At 38.8% G+C, this 19,816-nt stretch overlaps 1 protein-coding gene across 3 annotated transcripts in view; it reads right to left on the minus strand.

Moving 5' to 3' along the window:
• LOC127427591 (alkaline phosphatase-like) overlaps positions 1–14,302 on the minus strand; it is a 40,808-nt gene extending 26,506 nt beyond the window's left edge. For all 3 annotated transcript variants that reach the window (XM_051675266.1, XM_051675265.1, XM_051675267.1), the window contains exons 1-3: positions 14,169–14,302; positions 5,673–5,800; positions 2,998–3,117 (exon numbers count right to left, since the gene is read on the minus strand). In XM_051675266.1, the coding sequence (XP_051531226.1) occupies positions 2,998–3,117; positions 5,673–5,742 (190 nt within the window). In that variant the 5' untranslated portion in view covers positions 5,743–5,800; positions 14,169–14,302. The remainder of the gene's footprint in view (positions 1–2,997; positions 3,118–5,672; positions 5,801–14,168) is intronic.
• Between the last annotated feature and the right edge of the window lie 5,514 nt (positions 14,303–19,816).

Genomic DNA, 19,816 nt, shown 5'->3' on the forward strand with positions numbered 1-19,816 from the left:
TGTCAGTCATGAGTAACATGGCCTGCCCGTACCTCCAAACGTTAAAGGGATAATTCACACAAAAGTGAAAACTCTGTCATCGTATACCACCTCATATTGTTCTATACCTGTATGCCTTTCTTACCTCCTTCAAAGACAAATACAATTTTAGCCTCAGTTACCATTCATTTTTATTTCCATGCTATGATGGTAACATACTGCCAAACAAGGAGCAATGAAAGTCATTTGGGTTTGGAACAATATGAGGGTGAGTAAATGACAGAATTTTCATTTTTTGGGTGAACTCTCCCTTTAAAATTGCTTCAGAAAGCCCTTTATATTCTTTTACAAATGGAAAGTTATATAAAAGCAATTAGCAATGTGAGTCACGGTTTATAGTGATTTTACCACAGTAAAGGGGCTTTACTGCTTTGCATCATTCCTACAAACAGACCTTCCCTATAGTGAAATCACTGTAATGCATGGCCTCTCGTGGCATTAATAATGTTTGAAATAACAGATGTAATTGTGAAACTCTGAAATGAAATCTTGAATTTTGTTCAGAATTCCATGTTGAAACAATCAACCTTTAACTTGTCACATAACCTGTTCGGGACAGGACTGTTCTTTGTATATACATTTGAAGTCAGAAGTTTTCATTAACTTAGTTTGAAGCCATTTAAACTCATTTTTTAACCACTCCACAGATTTCATATTAGCAAACTATAGTTTTGGCAAGTCGTTTAGGACATCTACTTTGTGCATGACACAAGTAATGTTTCCAACAATTATTTACAGACAGATTGTTTCACTTTTAATTGACTATATCGCAATTCCAGTGGGTCAGAAGTTTACACACACTAAGTTAACTGTGCCTTTAAGCAGCTTGGAAAATTCAATGTCAAGCCTTTAGACAGTTAGCCAATTAGCTTCAGATAGGAGGTGTACTGAATTGGAGGTGTACCTGTGGATGTATTTTAAGGCCTACCTTCAAACTCAGAACCTCTTTACTTGACATCACGGGAAAATAAAAAAAAATCAGCCAAGACCTCAGAAAAAAAAATAGAGGACCTCCACAAGTCTGGTTCATCCTTGGGAGCAATTTCCAAACGCCTGAAGATGCTATTCGCTGCAGAAATACTCAATCCAGCCCATCTGGCACCAACAATCATCCATGCGATTATCTAATCAGCCAATCATGTGGCAGTAGTGCAGTGCACAAAATCATACAGATATGGGTCAGGAGCTTCAGTTAATGTTCACATCAACCATCAGAATGGGGAAAAATATGATCTCAGTGATTTGGATCGTGGCATGATTGTTGGTACCAGATGGGCTGGTTTGAGTATTTCTGTAACTGCTGATCTCCTGGGATTTTCACACACAACAGTCTCTAGAATTTACTCAGAATGGTGCCAAAAACAAAAAACATCCAGTGAGGGGCAGTTCTGTGGACGGAAGTGCCTTGTTGATGAGAGAGGTCAACAGAGAATGGCCAGACTGGTTTGAACTGTCAAAGTCTACGGTAACTCAGGTAACCGCTCTGAATGCTATTCTGAGATGCGGGTTGGCGCTGTTTTGGCGGCACGAGGGGGACCTACACAATATTAGGCAGGTGGTTTTAATGTTGTGGCTGACCGATGTGTGTGTGTATATATATATATATATATATATATATATATATATATTAAAAAAATTACTTGCTGTGTACTGTAGGCCAATAGTAGGCTTTTGTTCAATTATATGGAAATAAACAATACATTACTTTCTAAAGCCACTTTTTGTATTGTCTTATCAATGCTTTACTCATCTGCCACAATAATATAATGCATTATTATCTGAATTATTATATTTATAATATATATTATATTTATATATACTGAAATATCACTATTTATAATTATTTAATCATTATATATTGAATTATTATTATTTAAGGGCCTTTCCCAGCAAATATTTGTTATTTGCGATTAATTGCAATTAATTCTATTAATTAATCGGCATATCATATAATTGGATTCAATAATTTAATTGTTTGACAGCCCTAATATATAAATAAAACTCAGCGGGCAGTATTGGGTAAGTTAGTCAAAAAAGTATTCCACTAAAAATGACTAATTACTTCTCTATAATTGTAATAAGATTACTGATTGCTTCATAAAAAGTAATCATAAATACTAATTTTTAACAGAAAGTTCTTTGTTATTCTGCTTAAATTCAGAGTAATGTCTATATTTCCTTCTTGTTTATTGAGGCTCACCCTTCAGCTGCCACAGAAATGCAAACAGATGTACATATGAACATATGAATTCATATTTTACATGTTTTATACATAAATAGTATTATTTTAGAAATATGTGTAACCCAAGTAATGTATTTACAATGAATTTTCTTAACCGAAAGTCATTAAATGTAATCTGATTACAAGAATTTAAAATGCAATGAGTTGAACTACTTCTTCCAAAAAGGTAATAAGATAACAGTTACTAATTAATTGGTGACCAAATAACACCGAACACTGCCAGTTCATAAGAAAATGGCTCAAACAGCACAATCACATATGCAAATAAAAAGTTTTATGGGGTCTGTCTTGAAACCTAATTCTTGTATCGAGCTTAAAATATAACATGAAGTGTGACAGAATGCAATTCTTCAAATATGTGTTAGTTAGAAATGAAGTTCTATGTTTGGTTTTGGTATTGAAGTTCCATCTTATGTTCCTTGAAATTAAAAACAGCAATTAGACTCCACTAATTAAATCTAACTGAGACTCCAACTGAACACTCTAAATATGCACGTCTATAATACATGCTTAAACATCTTTGTTTACACAATATTTGGACATATTCCAATCTTCAATAGAATGAAACTATTTTGGGTAAAATTCTTATTTAAAAAGCCTTGTGTAAACATTATTACCAATGCAAATCTACAATGATCAACAGAACACATGCAGATGCAGAACTTGCCTGGGAAGTTAAAAGTGGATTAATTCAACAGAAATTAGGAAGTACTTACCATCACCAAGAAAGAGGATGAGATTCTTGGCAATGTTCTTGTTGAGATCTTGATAGTTTAAGGCATTTTTTATTGAGCGCTGAGCCAATTCATACCAGAATGCAGGGTTCTTCTCTTGCTCTACAATCCAAAAGAAAATATGATTACACTTTTGCCCACAAATTATAACACATAACCACCAAAAATGCTCCTGCTCACCAAGATAACAATCTTGACCCAAGACTGGAGGGCTCCATTTAGAGAGCATGTTATCGCTCTTCCTAAAATAAACTGAAAGGATTTAGCATATCCAACTGGACAACAATTCTTGATAGATATCCCATGTGGTCCAATTCATCTTGTTTTAAGATTGTTTTGATAGTTTGACTAGAAAAACAGTATAATAGATATCCCATGCAGTCTTACTCAAATGTCAGTATGTACTGTATAACTTTCATTTGGTAAGCAAATTTTACTGTACAACTCACTACAAAACTACAATGGCAACAAATGAATTTCTATTTTATGCATCTTTTCTTCAGACCACATAAGCTTCTTAAGCCCACAATCACATAAATGAACATATCTGCGGCCATCTGACCTGAAGGTCCAATCTCCTTATGAAAGATAACATACATTTGAAATGAGTTTTGTACTATGTCCATACATAGGGCAAGATCAAAGAGGGATATTAACTCTTTGGTGGCCTGAAACACTGGTGGCCTCTGACACTCAACTCTTTATCAAATAATATACTGTAGAGTTACAGTCATGAAACTGTAAGCAAACCCCCAAGGTCTCCACCAGGACAGTTATATTCAGCCCTCTAAAATGCGAGTAAATCACTCGCATATATGCGACCAAATTTCGAGTATATTTGGTTTATGTAACTTTAGTTGAGCCGTGATAAGCCATAGTTACATTTACATTGCATTTAACGAGGTCACCTTTGATTTTGGTTAAACTTTTCCACTGACTGTTTTCACAACATTCTCCATTTTACCATATATGACTCTGCAGACCCATGTAACACATCTGTTGGACTTTCTATGAAGGTGAAAGTGTTGCTAAATTTGAGAGCTTTAAGGTTTGAATTTTAGAAGTTGTGGTTCCAACTGTTCCTGAACACCAAACGAGACCCATCTGGACTATTTTGATGTTTTTTGTGCATATAACATGCATTACACAGACGTCTTTGACCGTTGTCTTGTTTATCGTGCCACTTTTAAAAGAAGCGTTGTCAAGTTACAACTCAGAAGGAAAAGGAAGACTCCATTTGGCTTCATTCAGCTGCTCTGCATCTTGCTGTTCTTGCACCCATCTTCACTATTTTTTATTGTTGGTGTATGTAAACAAGCACTAGCTGGACGTATTTGACTGTTTGGATGCGTTTCTGCCGATCTGTGCACAATTGAGTGAGCATCATGTTTCACCGTACTATGGACTGTGTTTGTGCGGCTAATATCAGCATCGACTGCTTGTGAACCAGTCATAATACAATTAAAGTTTTGTAAAGGAAATGTTATTGAAGAATGGGGCAGTTAAAAACACTTGGACTTGACAGCAAAACTGTGAGTAAACAGTTTCATTCATGAATGTTTCAAATGTCATAACTGTTTTATAGTTTATGGTGCTGATGTGCTTGAATTAACAGTTTAATATATTCGGATGCAATGTGTTGGTTGTGCGTTATGTGTAAACCCTGAAATGTAGTTTTATAATGTTGTGGAGAGCTTGTTTATTCCTTTCCAATTGAGTTTAAATATGGCTGAATTTGAGGGGCTGCAAGATGTTAGCCAATCAGAACAGTGGGCATTTACATTGTTGTTATATTTTAAGGAGACACTGTGGCATAAACCGAGCGTTTCAGTCAGAGGGCCAGAGACAGGGTGGAAAATGATCATATACTACTAAACTGTGACCGTTTTCATGCAAAAAATGTTACTGACATTATCAGTGGATCTCAGGGAAGATAATAAAATTATTTTTTTTAAATAGCATTTCATGGCCCCTTTAATTTTGAAGAGCACAGCACATGCAAATTATACAGTCTTGTGCAAAAGTTTTAGGCACTTGTGAAAAAATTATGCATACTGAGGATCTCTTAAACTATTATTTGATTATTTCAATTTCATCAATTAACTTAATTTAACAATTAAGTCAAGTACACATAAAAAAAAGCTAAATCAATATTTGGTGTGACAACTTTTGCCTTCAAAACAGCACCAGTTCTCCTGGTACACCTGGACACAGCTTTTTGGAGAGTTTGCCACAGTTCTTCTATTTACAGTATTTAGGCTGTCTCAGTTGCTTCTGCCTCTTCATGTAATCCCAGACTCAATTTGTTCAGTGGGGAGCTCTGTGGGGGCCATGTCATCTGTTGCAGGGCTCCCTGTTCTTCTATTCTAATCTTTTCTATTTGCAGAAGGAATGTTTGGGAGAATTTATATTTCCTATTGACACACTAAAGCTGAAGATATAAATTACCATCTTAAGACAAGTGTTTTTGTGAAACAAGAAAATACTTTTGGTTTGCTTAATATCCTTTGCAGTTTTCAGTTACATGTCATGTCATGTCAAAAGTCTTAGAATGAATTTACCAGAAATTGGCGATTCTTTCTCCAGTGTGTGCGTAGAAGTTTGATTAAATAAAATAGTAGAAATGGCACAATAAGCTTATTAGTGCCTTAACTGACCTGGAAACGAAGGCTTCACCATGCCTACCCACACCAGGCAACTGAGGATAAAGAGTACTGCAACCTTCATTTCGTTGTCTATCTACGGCTGTTTGCAGGACAACTCTAACATTCCAAGGCTGTAAGATCTGCAATGACAAAACGGGTGAAGCTGTGAAGTATAGGAACATCATTTGTATCATAGTTACAAGATGGACGACAACTGTTTACCATGTCAAGCCTTTTTTTTACCATCATAATCTTGTTGTATTCCTGTGCAAAAGCAACTGAAAGAATAGGGGGTCGTTCAACAAAAGTGTTTCATTTGTGTCACCAACAAAGATCAAGAGACTTTATTCTGTTTTGAATTGTTTTGGCCTTGCTGTATTAGCATTTTATATGTATATACAGGTGCTGGTCATATAATTAGAATATCATCAAAAAGTTGATCGATTTCACTAATTCCATTCAAAAAGTGAAACTTGTATATTATATTCATTCATTACACACAGACTGATATATTTCAAATGTTTATTTCTTTTAATTTTGATGATTATAACGGACAACTAAGGAAAATCCCAAATTCAGTATCTCAGAAAATTAGAATATTACTTAAGACCAATACAAAGAAAGGATTTTTAGAAATCTTGGCCAACTGAAAAGTATGAACATGAAAAGTATGAGCATGTACAGCACTCAATACTTAGTTGGGGCTCCTTTTGCCTGAATTACTGCAGCAATGCGGCGTGGCATGGAGTCGATCAGTCTGTGGCACTGCTCAGGTGTTATGAGAGCCCAGGTTGCTCTGATAGTGGCCTTCAGCTCTTCTGCATTGTTGGGTCTGGCATATCGCATCTTCCTCTTCACAATACCCCATAGATTTTCTATGGGGTTAAGGTCAGGCGAGTTTGCTGGCCAATTAAGAACAGGGATACCATGGTCCTTAAACCAGATACTGGTTGCTTTGGCACTGTGTGCAGGTGCCAAGTCCTGTTGGAAAATGAAATCTGCATCTCCGTAAAGTTGGTCAGCAGCAGGAAGCATGAAGTGCTCTAAAACATCCTGGTATACGGCTGCGTTGACCTTGGACCTCAGAAAACACAGTGGACCAACACCAGCAGATGACATGGCACCCCAAACCATCACTGACTGTGGAAACTTTACACTGGACCTCAAGCAACATGGATTGTGTGCCTCTCCTCTCTTCCTCCAGACTCTGGGACCCTGATTTCCAAAGGAAATGCAAAATTTACTTTCATCAGAGAACATAACTTTGGACCACTCAGCAGCAGTCCAGTCCTTTTTGTCTTTAGCCCAGGTGAGACGCTTCAGACGCTGTCTGTTGTTCAAGAGTGGCTTGACACAAGGAATGCGACAGCTGAAACCCATGTCTTGCATACATCTGTGCGTAGTGGTTCTTGAAGCACTGACTCCAGCTGCAGTCCACTCTTTGTGAATCTCCCCCACATTTTTGAATGGGTTTTGTTTCACAATCCTCTCCAGGGTGCGGTTATCCCTATTGCTTGTACACTTTTTTCTAACACATCTTTTCCTTCCCTTCGCCTCTCTATTAATGTGCTTGGACACAGAGCTCTGTGAACAGCCAGCCTCTTTTGCAATGACCTTTTGTGTCTTGCCCTCCTTGTGCAACGTGTCAATGGTCGTCTTTTGGACAACTGTCAAGTCAGCAGTCTTCCCCATGATTGTGTAGCGTACAGAACTAGACTGAGAGACCATTTAAAGGCCTTTGCAGGTGTTTTGAGTTAATTAGCTGATTAGAGTGTGGCACCAGGTGTCTTCAATATTGAACCTTTTCACAATATTCTAATTTTCTGAGATACTGAATTTGGGATTTTCCTTAGTTGTCAGTTATAATCATCAAAATTAAAAGAAATAAACATTTGAAATATATCAGTCTGTGTGTAATGAATGAATATAATATACAAGTTTCACTTTTTGAATGGAATTAGTGAAATCAATCAACTTTTTGATGATATTCTAATTATATGACCAGCACCTGTATATATATATAGGAATATTTCAGGTTAAGTACAAGTTAAGCTCATTTGACAGAATTTGTGGCATAATGTTGATTACCATAAAAATGTATTGAACTCGTCCATCCTTTTCTTTAAAAAAAGCAAAAACTGAGGTTACAGTGAGGCACCTACAATGGGGCCAATCTGTAAATGTTAAACTCACTGTTTCAAAAGTATAGCCACAAGACATAAACAATATGCGTGTTAACATGATTTTAGTGTGATAAAATCACTTACTAACCTTTTCTATGTAAAGTCAAATTTTGTTTGGCATGACGTTGTAATGCCATAAACCCTGGAATACTGGTAAACTACAATTTATGCAACTTTACAGCTCAAATATTACACAATTTGCAACAGAAGAATTAATGTAAGTGCTTTTATAAAATTATAAGCTTCACATTTCTGCCTTTTAAACCCTCCAAAAATTGGCCCCATTCACTTTCATTGTAAGTGCCTCACTGTAATCTCGATTTTTGCTTTTTTTAAAGAAAAGGAGGGAAACTTTTTTCAAAAACTTTTTTTTGTGGTAATCAACATCATGCCACAAATGCTGTTGATTGAGCTTAACTTGTATTGAATCCTGAATATTCCTTCAATTCAGTTTAAAATGACACAATGCAATTTATAAACACATTTTCTGTCTAATAAAATGTTTAAAATCTTACGCAAATTTACCTTAAAAATCACATTTTCAGTGTGGAAAAGACACCCGTATCATAGAACGACTTAAGAGAGCCTGTTACAACTGGGGAAAAGGGAAAGGGAATTTTTAAAAGGGAAATTTCATCATCATAAATCATTTGGTATAATTATGTTCTTTGCAGATTAATTCAGGCCGCTAACAAAAAGTTCACAGCTTAAAACGTGGTATGGCTGTATTAGTATTAAAGCTCTCTCTCTTCCAATCTTTAGTCAAGGTCACTTTAATGGGATTGAGTGCCACTGCACAGTGCTTTAATAGGCATGACAAAGCTGATTAACTGGACACCTCTGTTCAAAGGCACAGGACTGTAGGATTTCTATTACAAACACACACCTCCTCTGCTTACTTTACATCCTTTTATTGGGGTCTTTAGTCATTGCGCAGAAAGCATCAATCAGCATCAAAGCCATGTGCTCAATCAACCTATGCACTACCTACACTTGAGCTTTGATTACTTTGTATTTGCATTTGTAAAACGGGAAAAAGGCCATTGTGCTGGTCACGTAATGCACTGAAATATTCATCTTTGATGAAACACTTGCATGAATGGACAGCTACAGTGTTCACACAGTTTTGATGTATAAAATCTATGACCAAGCTAGATAAAACATCTGCTTTTATTTGAAGTGCAGTGTAACGAATAGCTTTTCTGTTTGCATTCTTGTATATAATCTTCTCTAAGATGCCTAGTCTATGGACACATAGCCTGAGGTTTAATTCAAGACTTGGGCTTTTCACACTTTTAAATAGTTAACCCAGGGCCATTCTTAACCCTGGGTAAATGCAATGCTGGGTTATCTTGATCCAAGTTTTACACTGGTTATACTTTATTTTGGGTTAATAATTATTCCTGGATATTCAGGTTATCAAGATTACACACTATACATTTGTAAACCCTGGGCTTTCTCTCTTCAATCAACACATTCGTCATTGCTGTTTGACATTTTTGACTGTTTCTCTAAGACGCTAAAAATAAAAAGCATGTGGAAAGTTTATCCAACTGTACAAAGCACATGAATATTTAATGAGATAAACACTGAGGCAGTTTATGTTTGGTTGCTAGGGCTAAACGACTCGCTCTAACATTCAAGCACCGCAACATGTCACACTGTATGCCTTTGACACCGCAATTCAGGGTTAACATCGCAAAAGTGGTATTAACGCTTCTGCAAAGCATGGTTTTATAACTCGGGGTTTAAAGCGGTGCTACTCTTCGTTATGTAACCCTCTTTCTAAATGACAAGTGCAAAATTTTGCTTTACCCAAAGTTAAAAGTGACCTTAACCCAGGGTTTAAAAAAGAAGATAACCCAGGTTTAAAAGAATATTCCGGGTGCAATACAAGTTCAGCTTAATTTACAGCATTTGTGGCATAATATTGATTACCACAAAAAATATTTATGACTCATTTTTTTTATATATATATTACAGTGAGGCACTTAAAATGGAAGTGAATGGGGCCAATTTTTGGAGGGTTTAAAGGCAGAAATGTGAAGCTAATAAATGTATTAAAACACCTACATTAATACTTCTGTTAAAACGTGTGTATTATTTGAGCTTTAAAGTTGTTTAAATCGTCATTTACCGGGATTACAGCAAGGTTTAAAGTGTTACTTCATCAAGGCAACAAAGTGGTAAAATTAGATATAACTTTACACAGAAAAGGTTAGTAAGTGATTTTATCATACTAAAATCATGTTAACATGCATATTGTTTACATCTTGTGACTATATGTTTAAAACAGTGAGTATTTTAAAGTTTACGGTTTGGCCCCATTCACTTCCATTGTAAGTGCCTCACTGTAACCCAGATTTTTGCTTTTCTTTTTTTTAGAAAAGGAGGTACAAGCCGAAATGAGTTTTTGTAGTAATCAACATTATGCCACAACTGCTGTCGATTGAGCTTAACTTGTATTGAAACCAGAATATTCAAGCCCTACACTGTGTTCTGCCACAACAGGAAGTCTTTTACCATGACTTGGGGCCCAGTCAAAAATGCAGTGGGGATCCAACAGGCAGTATTCTTGATGCTAGTCTGCAGGTGAAGAAACACAGCAGTGCCAAAACACAAAGGAACAGCAAACCGGAAAAGACAACTGTCAACCAAAACCAAACCCCTTCTCGATTCATGGCATCAGAACACAGACACGTCCGTTTCTTGGAAGGAAACACGTTCAACCACCAATCCTTATTTTCAAACTGAGACACACCAGCCCAGTCGTAGCCAAACTACATCAGTGAATGAGACCTCTTCCCCCAGGAGGATGATGAGCACAGAAGGAAAAGGATTAGGATTATTACTGATTGAGACAATCTATGTTCACACCTTCATCTTATGAAGAGCCTGACTTTGCATTACCTTGAAAGGCATATGAAAAGAAAGTAGCTGTCAAGATGTAGGCATTCTGAAGGATATTTAATTTTATTTCCTATTTTTGCACTAATGTTGTGCTGTTGTTTTGTCAAGGTCTCCATTTTTCCAATAAGCAGCACCACTAATGACAACAAATGGAAGTGCAAAAAAAATGACTGTTTTCAAACAGCTTTTTGAACACTCTTAATTCCGCTATTAATTGCAATGCAATCAACAGCAGAATTACAAACAAACAGAGCAATGCTTTGATAGCGCCACAGAGACACAGTGTTACACCGGCTTACTTACAGTTGTCTCTGCATATTATACTGTACCAGGATAGGAGAAAGTAGTAAAATGTATTCAATGTAACAGGATTTACATTTAACTGCTGCTAACATTCCAAAGCCCATTCAATCGCAGAATATCAGATGCTGACAAGATAACAAGGATTTTATTTCAGGAGTCTAAATCTGTTGGGCATTCAATAGCTTGCTTAATACTCATAACACTTAAAAAATAGAATCTAATTAAGCTGGTTTGTCTGTCTCTCTGAACAACCAAAATATTTCAAGGAAGAACAAACATTTTAAAGAAGACATCCTCAACAACATACTGGCATTCCAATACTGCTATTGTTACATCTAAAATGACATTAGTATGGTTGCATACAAATCAGTTGGACACATGATCAATAAAAAGCTAACAAACACATAAAATGTCTGGGAAGCACTTAGGAAGTTGTAAAACAAAACCTCCTCTTCGTGTCCTTGCTGATATTGTTTTTTCTTAAAGGGATAGTTCACCCAAAAATGAAAATTCTCTTATCGTTTACTCACACTCATGCCATCCCAGATGTGTATGACTTTCTTACTTCAGCAGAACACAAATGAAGATTTTTAGAAGAATATTTCAGCTCTGTAGGTCCATGCAATGCAAGTCAACACGGTCCAAAACTTTGAAGCTCAAAAAAGCACATAAATGCAGCATAAATGTAATCCATACAACTCCAGTGTTTAAATCCATGTCTTCTGAAGTGATATGATAGGTGTGAGTGAGAAACAGATAAATATTTATGTCCTTTTTTTAATATAAACTCTCCTCCCTGCCCAGTAGACAAAATAAAAAGAAGGAGAGAAGAGCGCTTAGGAGAGCTGTTTGAAAGTGGAAATTTATGTTAGCCTAAAAAAGGAGGGGGTGAGAGAGTGAGAGAGAGAGAATATTATAGAGATAAATGTCATTAAAGCCATGTTGAATTTGAATTTAAGAGAGACCGAGGGAAAGAGACCCTGAACTAACTAAATCTAACCCAATTTTAGCTGATTTACTTATTTAAATATTCATGACCAATGTGTTAAAACAAAAAGAAAGCATTGTCTAACTTTTTCTTGACAAATATGACAGAAAATGTACAGTGGAAATAAAAATAGAGTGAATTCAGAGAGATCAAAAGTAAGGAACAAGGTTGGAATTCATCTAATCTTTTAGCCTGTTAGAGCCATATCTCAGAAAGATTAGTTTCATCCCTTCTTATAAATTCCTAAAGAAACGTTAATGAAGTTTCTATCATAATTCAGAACCGGTTCTAATGGGATCAAACACTTATTCAATGAGAACTAACAAATATCCTACTGGATAAATTCCTACTTTTCATTTTGTTTCCCAAGTTTATTCAGTAGGATCTTAATTGATTCTTAAAGGACGCTCAAACCACTTTGGATTAGTTCTATACTTCTTTCGGATCAAGTACGAAAAAATGCAGTTGTTAAGGGTAAATTAGTACAGATAAGAAAGGCTCTGCCATAAAAAGTAATCATTCAGTACTAAACATTTCCAATCATATAACACAATGGTAAAATATTCAAACATGATATAGGGTACAACTAGTCTAAAGCACACCATAAGAAAAAATTGCTTTTATAGTGTATATACCGTGTATAAACTTATTTAAACCCCACACTTAAAAGGCCCCCACATTTGTGGTAAAAGTTCCCAAGGTGGTTTATAGCGATATTGTGTAGATTTAGGGACAATAGTGCAAAATTTCTCAACTTAGGCAAATACTTTTGAGACAGCAAGATGCTTTGAGTAGTAAATTAAGATAATGCTTATTAACAAATCTATTCGCCCCATATACGAAAAACAATGTGTCTAACTGGGGCCTTTAGCCCCTGCAACAGGGGGGCTTTTTTTTTTTTTTTTTTTTTTTTTTTTTTACCCCAAATACTATCCTTTCACTTATTGGACAGTTATTAAAATAGTTTAATCACCATGAAAAAAAATTACAAACTGAAAAAATGACAAATAAGTATTTTGTCTCAAAACAAATGTGATTCTCATTAGCTACACAAGTTTGTAACATTTAAAAAAAATATATCTGAAATATTAAATCAAATTTTCTCAAAAATCAAACTTTAGAAATGGCACGCAATGATCTCATGCATCCAGCAATATTTTGCAGGGTAAAGTGACAAACAGGTGTTAAGGAAAGTTTGTGGTTGTTTCTGTTACTGTTTAGTGTTTTGGGAGAAAATTAAATCAAAAGTGCCTTTAACCCCGAGGATCTCCAGCCCCATTGTACCCTACTTGGTGAATTTACTGTAAAATACATTATAATTTTGAAATGGATATTCATTCTGTGCTTTCACTTTTTAGTGCATCCAGGAAGCAAAAGATAAATGTTATATATCATCAGAGATCCAACTTTTATATCTTAAAGGATTGCACTTTAACCACACAGCATTGTACAGAGCAAAATATCCTGTTATGTCTGTCTTCATGTCCAGAACAAATGCAAAGGATTTGTTATTGATTACAGGGTGGAATCACAATATCATGCACCTGACATTAGTTGTCCATAATACGTTTATTTGTATTCATTTCTTTTGGATGATGTACCTAGTATCTAAACTGATTAGATGCCTCGTCTTTTCATACATTACACAGTATTTATTGACTTGCCATCTCAGTGTCTATTCATAACAGGATCCCTGGCAGTCTACAATGGAGATGTGCATCATGTGCAGTGATGCAAAGGAATGGAAAGCGCATTTCCTTTCAATTATATCCTCTCATTTGTTAGAACATGCAATGGGTTGCCAAAAAGAGATTCGAACTCTAAAACAACATGAAAATCACCAGCATTCTCCCCATTGCAGATGCGCGTAACTGTGTTATGGTTTTCTACTTCATCGCAATGAAGTTCGTCGAGCGTCTCGCCGTTATTAAATGGGAAAAACGGAGATCACAATGCACACCCTATGCAACTTGTAGTGACTTGAACGTGCAAATGTGATCACAGCACAATTCCGCAACTCTTCCCCGCTCTTATCTCCATTAGAACTCAAGTCACACGAGTGTTCTATCAACAGCGACATTCTGTTCGAAGCCCAACAGATAAGTGAATCAAAAGAACACTTACCCCTCTGTGATTCCAGCAACACAAGAGTCAAATTCCAATGTTCTCTCGTCGAGGACTTTTATATACCACTATATCGTGCGCCAACCCAGGAGAGAGAGAGAGAGAGAGAGAGAGAGAGAGAGAGAGAGAGAGAGCAGTGACCCCGTCATAGAGTCCACTATTAATTATACCGCTATCTGAAGCGAGAGCTCCTCCTGTTGATGTCACATCATATTCATTGAACGCATCGAAGAACCTCCTATAAGCTGTGATCAGCCACAACATTAAAACCACCTGACCTGCCTAATATTATGTAGCTCCCCCTCGTGCCTCCAGAAGTGGGCCAACCCGCTGAGATGATATTCTTCTCACCACTATTGTACAGAACGTTTATCTGAGTTACCATAGACTTTGTCAGTTCGAACCAGTCTGGTCATTCTCTGTTGACCTCTCTCATCAACAAGGCATTTCTGTCCACAGAACTGCCGCTCACTGGATGTTTTTTGTTTTTGGCATCATTCGGAGTAAAGTCTAGAGACTGTTGTGCGCGAAAATCCCAGGAGATCAGCAGTTACAGAAATACTCAAACAAGCCCATCTGGCACCAACAATCATCCATGCGATTATCTAATCAACCAATCATGTAACAGCAGTGCAGTGCGTAAAATCATGCAGATACAGTTCAGAATCTTCTATTAATGTTCACATCAACCATCAGAATGATCTCAGTGATTTGGACCATGGCATGATTGTTGGTGCCAGATGGGCTGGTCTGAGTATTTCTGTAACTGCTGATCTCCTGGGATTTTCACGCACAACAGTCTCTAGAATTTATTCTGAATGGTGCCAAAACAAAAAACATCCAGTGAGTGGCAATTCTGCAGATGGAAACGCCTTGTTGATGAGAGAGGTCAACAGTGAATGGCCAGACTGGTTTGAACTGTCAAAGTCTATGGTAACTCAGATAACCGCTCTGTACAATTGTAGTGAGCAGAATAGCATCTCAGAATGCTATTATGCTGGATGTCGCTGTTTTGGCAGCACGAAGGGGACCTACAAAATATTAGGCAGGTGGTTTTAATGTTGTGGCTGATCGTGTATACAGTATAGGGATTTCCAAGGTTGAAATGAAATGGAAAAGGGATGGTTTTGAGGAATACATATTTTTTTCCCCTTTAAATGAAGTCAGTGTATTTATCAAATGTACAACATTCTTTAAAGCATGCTGATAAGTAGGCTTCTACATATTTCTGTAGCCTACGTCCTAAAATAAAACAAGAAATAAAAAATAAATACGATTGAATATGAATTAGAAACCACAACCCAGATAGCACACTGTGATAAAGTTGAATTCGTGGGCAATGGAGGAGTCAGGAGACAACGAAACAGGTTCAAGTTCAGTTTTTTTAATGATAAACACACACACATGACGGTAACCGTCAGCTAACATAAAAACTCGTAGATTCGGTGGAACACTCTCTAAATCACTGGACACTCTCTCTCTCGTGCCTTCTGGTCACTCTCCCTCTCACTCTGATGCTCTGGCCATCCCTCCGCCGTCACTATAATGAGAGACAGGTGTTAGAGTAATTACAGCCCAGGTGACGAGCCTAAACTGCTTTCCCTCTCCTGCAGACAGATACATGACCACGCCCCCCCCCATGCCACATACCCCCACCACCGACTCAGGCTGGGGCAACATCTGGCCTGCCTACTCCCCCCCCCCCCCCATTTCTGAAGAGAAAGTCAGCCACAACCATCTGCGCCCCCGGCCAGTGGATCACCTCGAATTTAAAGGGCTGAAGAGCCAGATACCAACGAGTGATCCACGCATTAGTATCCTTCATGCGGTGGAGCCACTGCAGAGGAGCGTGATCAGAACAGAGGGTGAAGGCCCACCCCAGCAGGTAGTAGCGAAGGGTAAGAACAGCCCACTTAATCGCAAGACACTCCTTCTTGATGGTACTGTATTTTGTCTCCTTGAAGGAGAGCTTGCGACTAATAAACAGCACAGGCCGTTCCTCCCTTCCCACCTCCTGTGAGAGCACCACCCCCAGCCCCCTGTCAGATGCATCTATCTGCAAAATAAAGGGGAGAGAGAAGTCAGGTGCATGTAAGAGTGGCCCCCCACAAAGTGCGGCCTTTACCTTAAGGAAAGCCTGTCAGCACAACTCTGTCCACTGGACCGGATCAGGAGCCCCCTTTTTAGTAAGGTCAGTGAGTGGGCTTGTTACATCAGAGTAACTAGGCACAAACCTCCAGTAGTAGCCAGCCAGCCCCAAAAACTGCCTTACCTCCTTTTTGGTCTTGGGCGTCAGGCAAGCTGCCATCGCTGCGGTTTTATTAACCTGTGGATGCACCTGCTCATGACCCAAGTGGAACCCCAGATATCTAACTTCCACTCACCCAATTGCACTCTTCTTCGGGTTGGCTGTGAGTCCCGACTGTCGCAGCGCTCTCAGGACAGCCCTCAGATGTTGCATATGCCGTCGCCAGTCATTACTATAAATTATAATATCGTTTAGATATGTGGCGGCATATGCCGTAAGCAGTCTGAGGATCTTGTCCATGAGGCGCTGAAACGTGGCCAGGGCTCCGAACAAACCGAATGGAAACGTCATGAATTGGTGTAATCCGAACGGTGTGGAAAAAGCTGGTTTTTATTTCATTGGGATATTGGAGTTAAAGGGATCTGCCAATAACCCTTTGTTAAGTCCAGCATCGAGTAAAATTGAGCCGCGCCCAATCGATCGAGTAACTCGTCAATTTGCGGCATTGGATAAGCGTCAGATTTGGACACCGCGTTCACTTTCCGGTAGTCAATGCTGAACTGGACCGAGCCGTCGCTCTTCGGTACCAGAACTACCAGGCTGGCACAATCGCTAAATCACTGACTCTGACTCTTGTATTATGCCCATTTCCAGCATTGCCTCTAATTATTCCTGAACAATCTTTTTCTTGTGTTCAGGAAGACGATAGGGGTGGCTATGAACCACCTCAGTATGGTGCTCTATAAGGTTCGTGCGACCGGGAATGGGTGAAAACATGTCCGTGAATTCCGCTTGCAACCGGGCAATGTCTGTAAGCTGCGAAAGTGGGAGGTGGCCTCCACAAGGACCGGGGTGAATGAATTTGGTTTGGGAGTTACCTCCGGCCCGAGCTTCGCCTTCTCCAGAACTACCGTCACCAAGGCTACAGGTACCGCCTCCCTACATGGTTTGAGGAGGTTGAGGTGGTAGATTTGATGTGCCCCTCCCCTATCCATTCGTCTAACCTCATAATTGAGATCTCCAACTCGTCGTGTGACCTCAAAGGGCCCTTGCCACTTTGCGAGTAATTTGGAGCTTGAAGTGGGCAGCAATACAAGCACTTTACCTCCCTGTGCTAATTCGCATAGTCAATTGCCCCTGTTGTGCAGTCGGCGTTAACGTTCTTGCACTTGGAGCAAATTCTCCTGTTACCTGCCCCAAAGTGTGGAGTTTTGCTCTAAGGTTAAGAACGTATTGAATTTGGTTTTTGCTATTCGAAGGTCCTTCTTCCCGCACGGCGGACACCCATACAGTCGCTCAAATGGGGAAAACCCTGTGGAGGCTTGCAGGACCTCTCATACTGCAAACAGCAGGGGTTCAAGCCACTTGAGGGAGAAGAAAACACTGCTTCGCTGCCTTCTGGAAACGCTGCCATGTAGTCCTCTGCCAGATGGACGGCCTCCTCCAGCGATGCCGGGCGGTGGCACTGGACCCACTCGGACATGCCTCAAGGAAGTTGGGAGATGAATTGCTCCAGCACCACCAAATCTACAACTTCCACGGCGTCGCGTGTTCCCTCTGCCAGCAACCTTTTCCGACAGGCGTCCCGGAGCTGTTGGGCAAAAGTGAACGGGCCGCCGTGCTTCCCGAAGCTCAAGGATCTGAAGAGCTGTCAACTCTGCTCCGGGCTACAACCAATCCGTTGCTGGATGGCCTTCTTCAGATGGTTGTAATTAAGGAGGCTGGTGGTGGGAAGTTGCTGTGCCGCTAGCTGCACCTCCCCAGAGATTAAAGACAATAGGCTGGCCGCCCACTAGTCGGGAGGCCACTTCCATACCTCCGCGGTTTTCTCGAATAAGTCAAGAAAAGCCTCCGGGTCATCATCCAGCCCATCTTCATTAGTGCCGTGGGTGGGGTGGGCTCCGGGGAGGTCGAAGCACCAGCACCCTCTCTGGCGATCAGGCTCCGGAGCACCTGCCTGTCCTCCACTTGTGCCTGGAGCAGGACGTGGAAACGCTGTTCCTGCTCCAGGCGTACCTCCATGAGGGCTTGATGTTGATTCTGCTGGATGCTGGCGAGGGTCTTGAAGACTTCGCCCAGCGAAGACTCCATAACGGCGTTCTCCTCCAAAGCCGGGTTTTTGACACCACTGTGATAAAGTTGAGTTTTGAGCAATGGAGGAGTCAGGAGACAACGAAACAGGTTCAAGGTCAGTTTTTTTAATGATAAACACACACACTCGACGGTAACTGTCAACTAACATAAAAAATTGTAGATTCGGTGGAACACTCTCTAAATCACTGGACACTCTTTCTCTCTCGTGCCTTCTGGTCACTCTCCCTCTCACTATGATGCTCTGGCGTGCCTCAGGTCTCCCTCCGCCATCACTATAATGAGAGGCAGGTGTTAGAGTAATTACAGCCCAGGTGACGAGCCTAAACCGTAGACAGACACATGACCATCCCTCCCCATGCCACACACAAATACTGTACATCTCAGAGGTGTCTGTTTCATCTGGAAAGCATCTCTTCCCAAACACTCTTACATATTCGGGTCTTCAGAGACCCAGCACCTATGTCTATTACAAACGGATCTACAAAATGCCCAGATAGTGCACATTTTTTGAAAATAATTTCAAGACAATTAGAAAATAATATAATGAAATATATTTTGATATATTTTGATGTTTTAATTTTCATAAATCAAAGAGATAATGTAACAAATCAGGACAAATCTAGAACAGGATTCATTACTTTCTCACTGAAATTGTATTGTGTTAAAAACATATTGAGCTACACATAACACATAAGATACACATAGCTACACTTACACATATGTATTTTCTTAGGCACTTATTGAGTCTGAATAGATGCACAACATTCACCATTTCAGTAGTTCACCCAAATTACAATAGTCATATCATACTGTTCATGTGTTGTTCTTGCTATAGTTTAGTTTTATGTTGTTTCTTCATCAAATAGCAATGTCAAATGTAAATCAAGTCAATCACAAGAAACATCAGTGTCACCCTGAGTAAGAAATGACATGTATAATATGTATGTGTATATGCATATAAAATACTGATAATTCATCATTGTTGATAGTTCAAATAAAATAATAATCATAAAATCTAATATATAGAAGTGTAAAAAAAAATTCTTAATGGTTTAAGTACCAAAAATGTATATGGTCATTAGAGGCCCTAGGTATGTGCCTGTTTTGGCATTTTTGTGTGTGTGTGTTACACTATTTATAAGAGATAGACTGAGGAATACTAAAGAGGGGTGGAATGAGGGCCGGGGTCACTAAAGACCCAAGGTATACATTTACCCATACATCTCTGAGTTGTCTGTTTTAGATCTTTTGATCTGGAAAACATCTGCTAAACATCTTAAACAGAATAGATTTCTAAATATTTCAA

Source organism: Myxocyprinus asiaticus, chromosome 37, assembly GCF_019703515.2.
Source record: "Myxocyprinus asiaticus isolate MX2 ecotype Aquarium Trade chromosome 37, UBuf_Myxa_2, whole genome shotgun sequence".
NCBI classification, from domain to species: Eukaryota; Metazoa; Chordata; class Actinopteri; order Cypriniformes; family Catostomidae; genus Myxocyprinus; species Myxocyprinus asiaticus.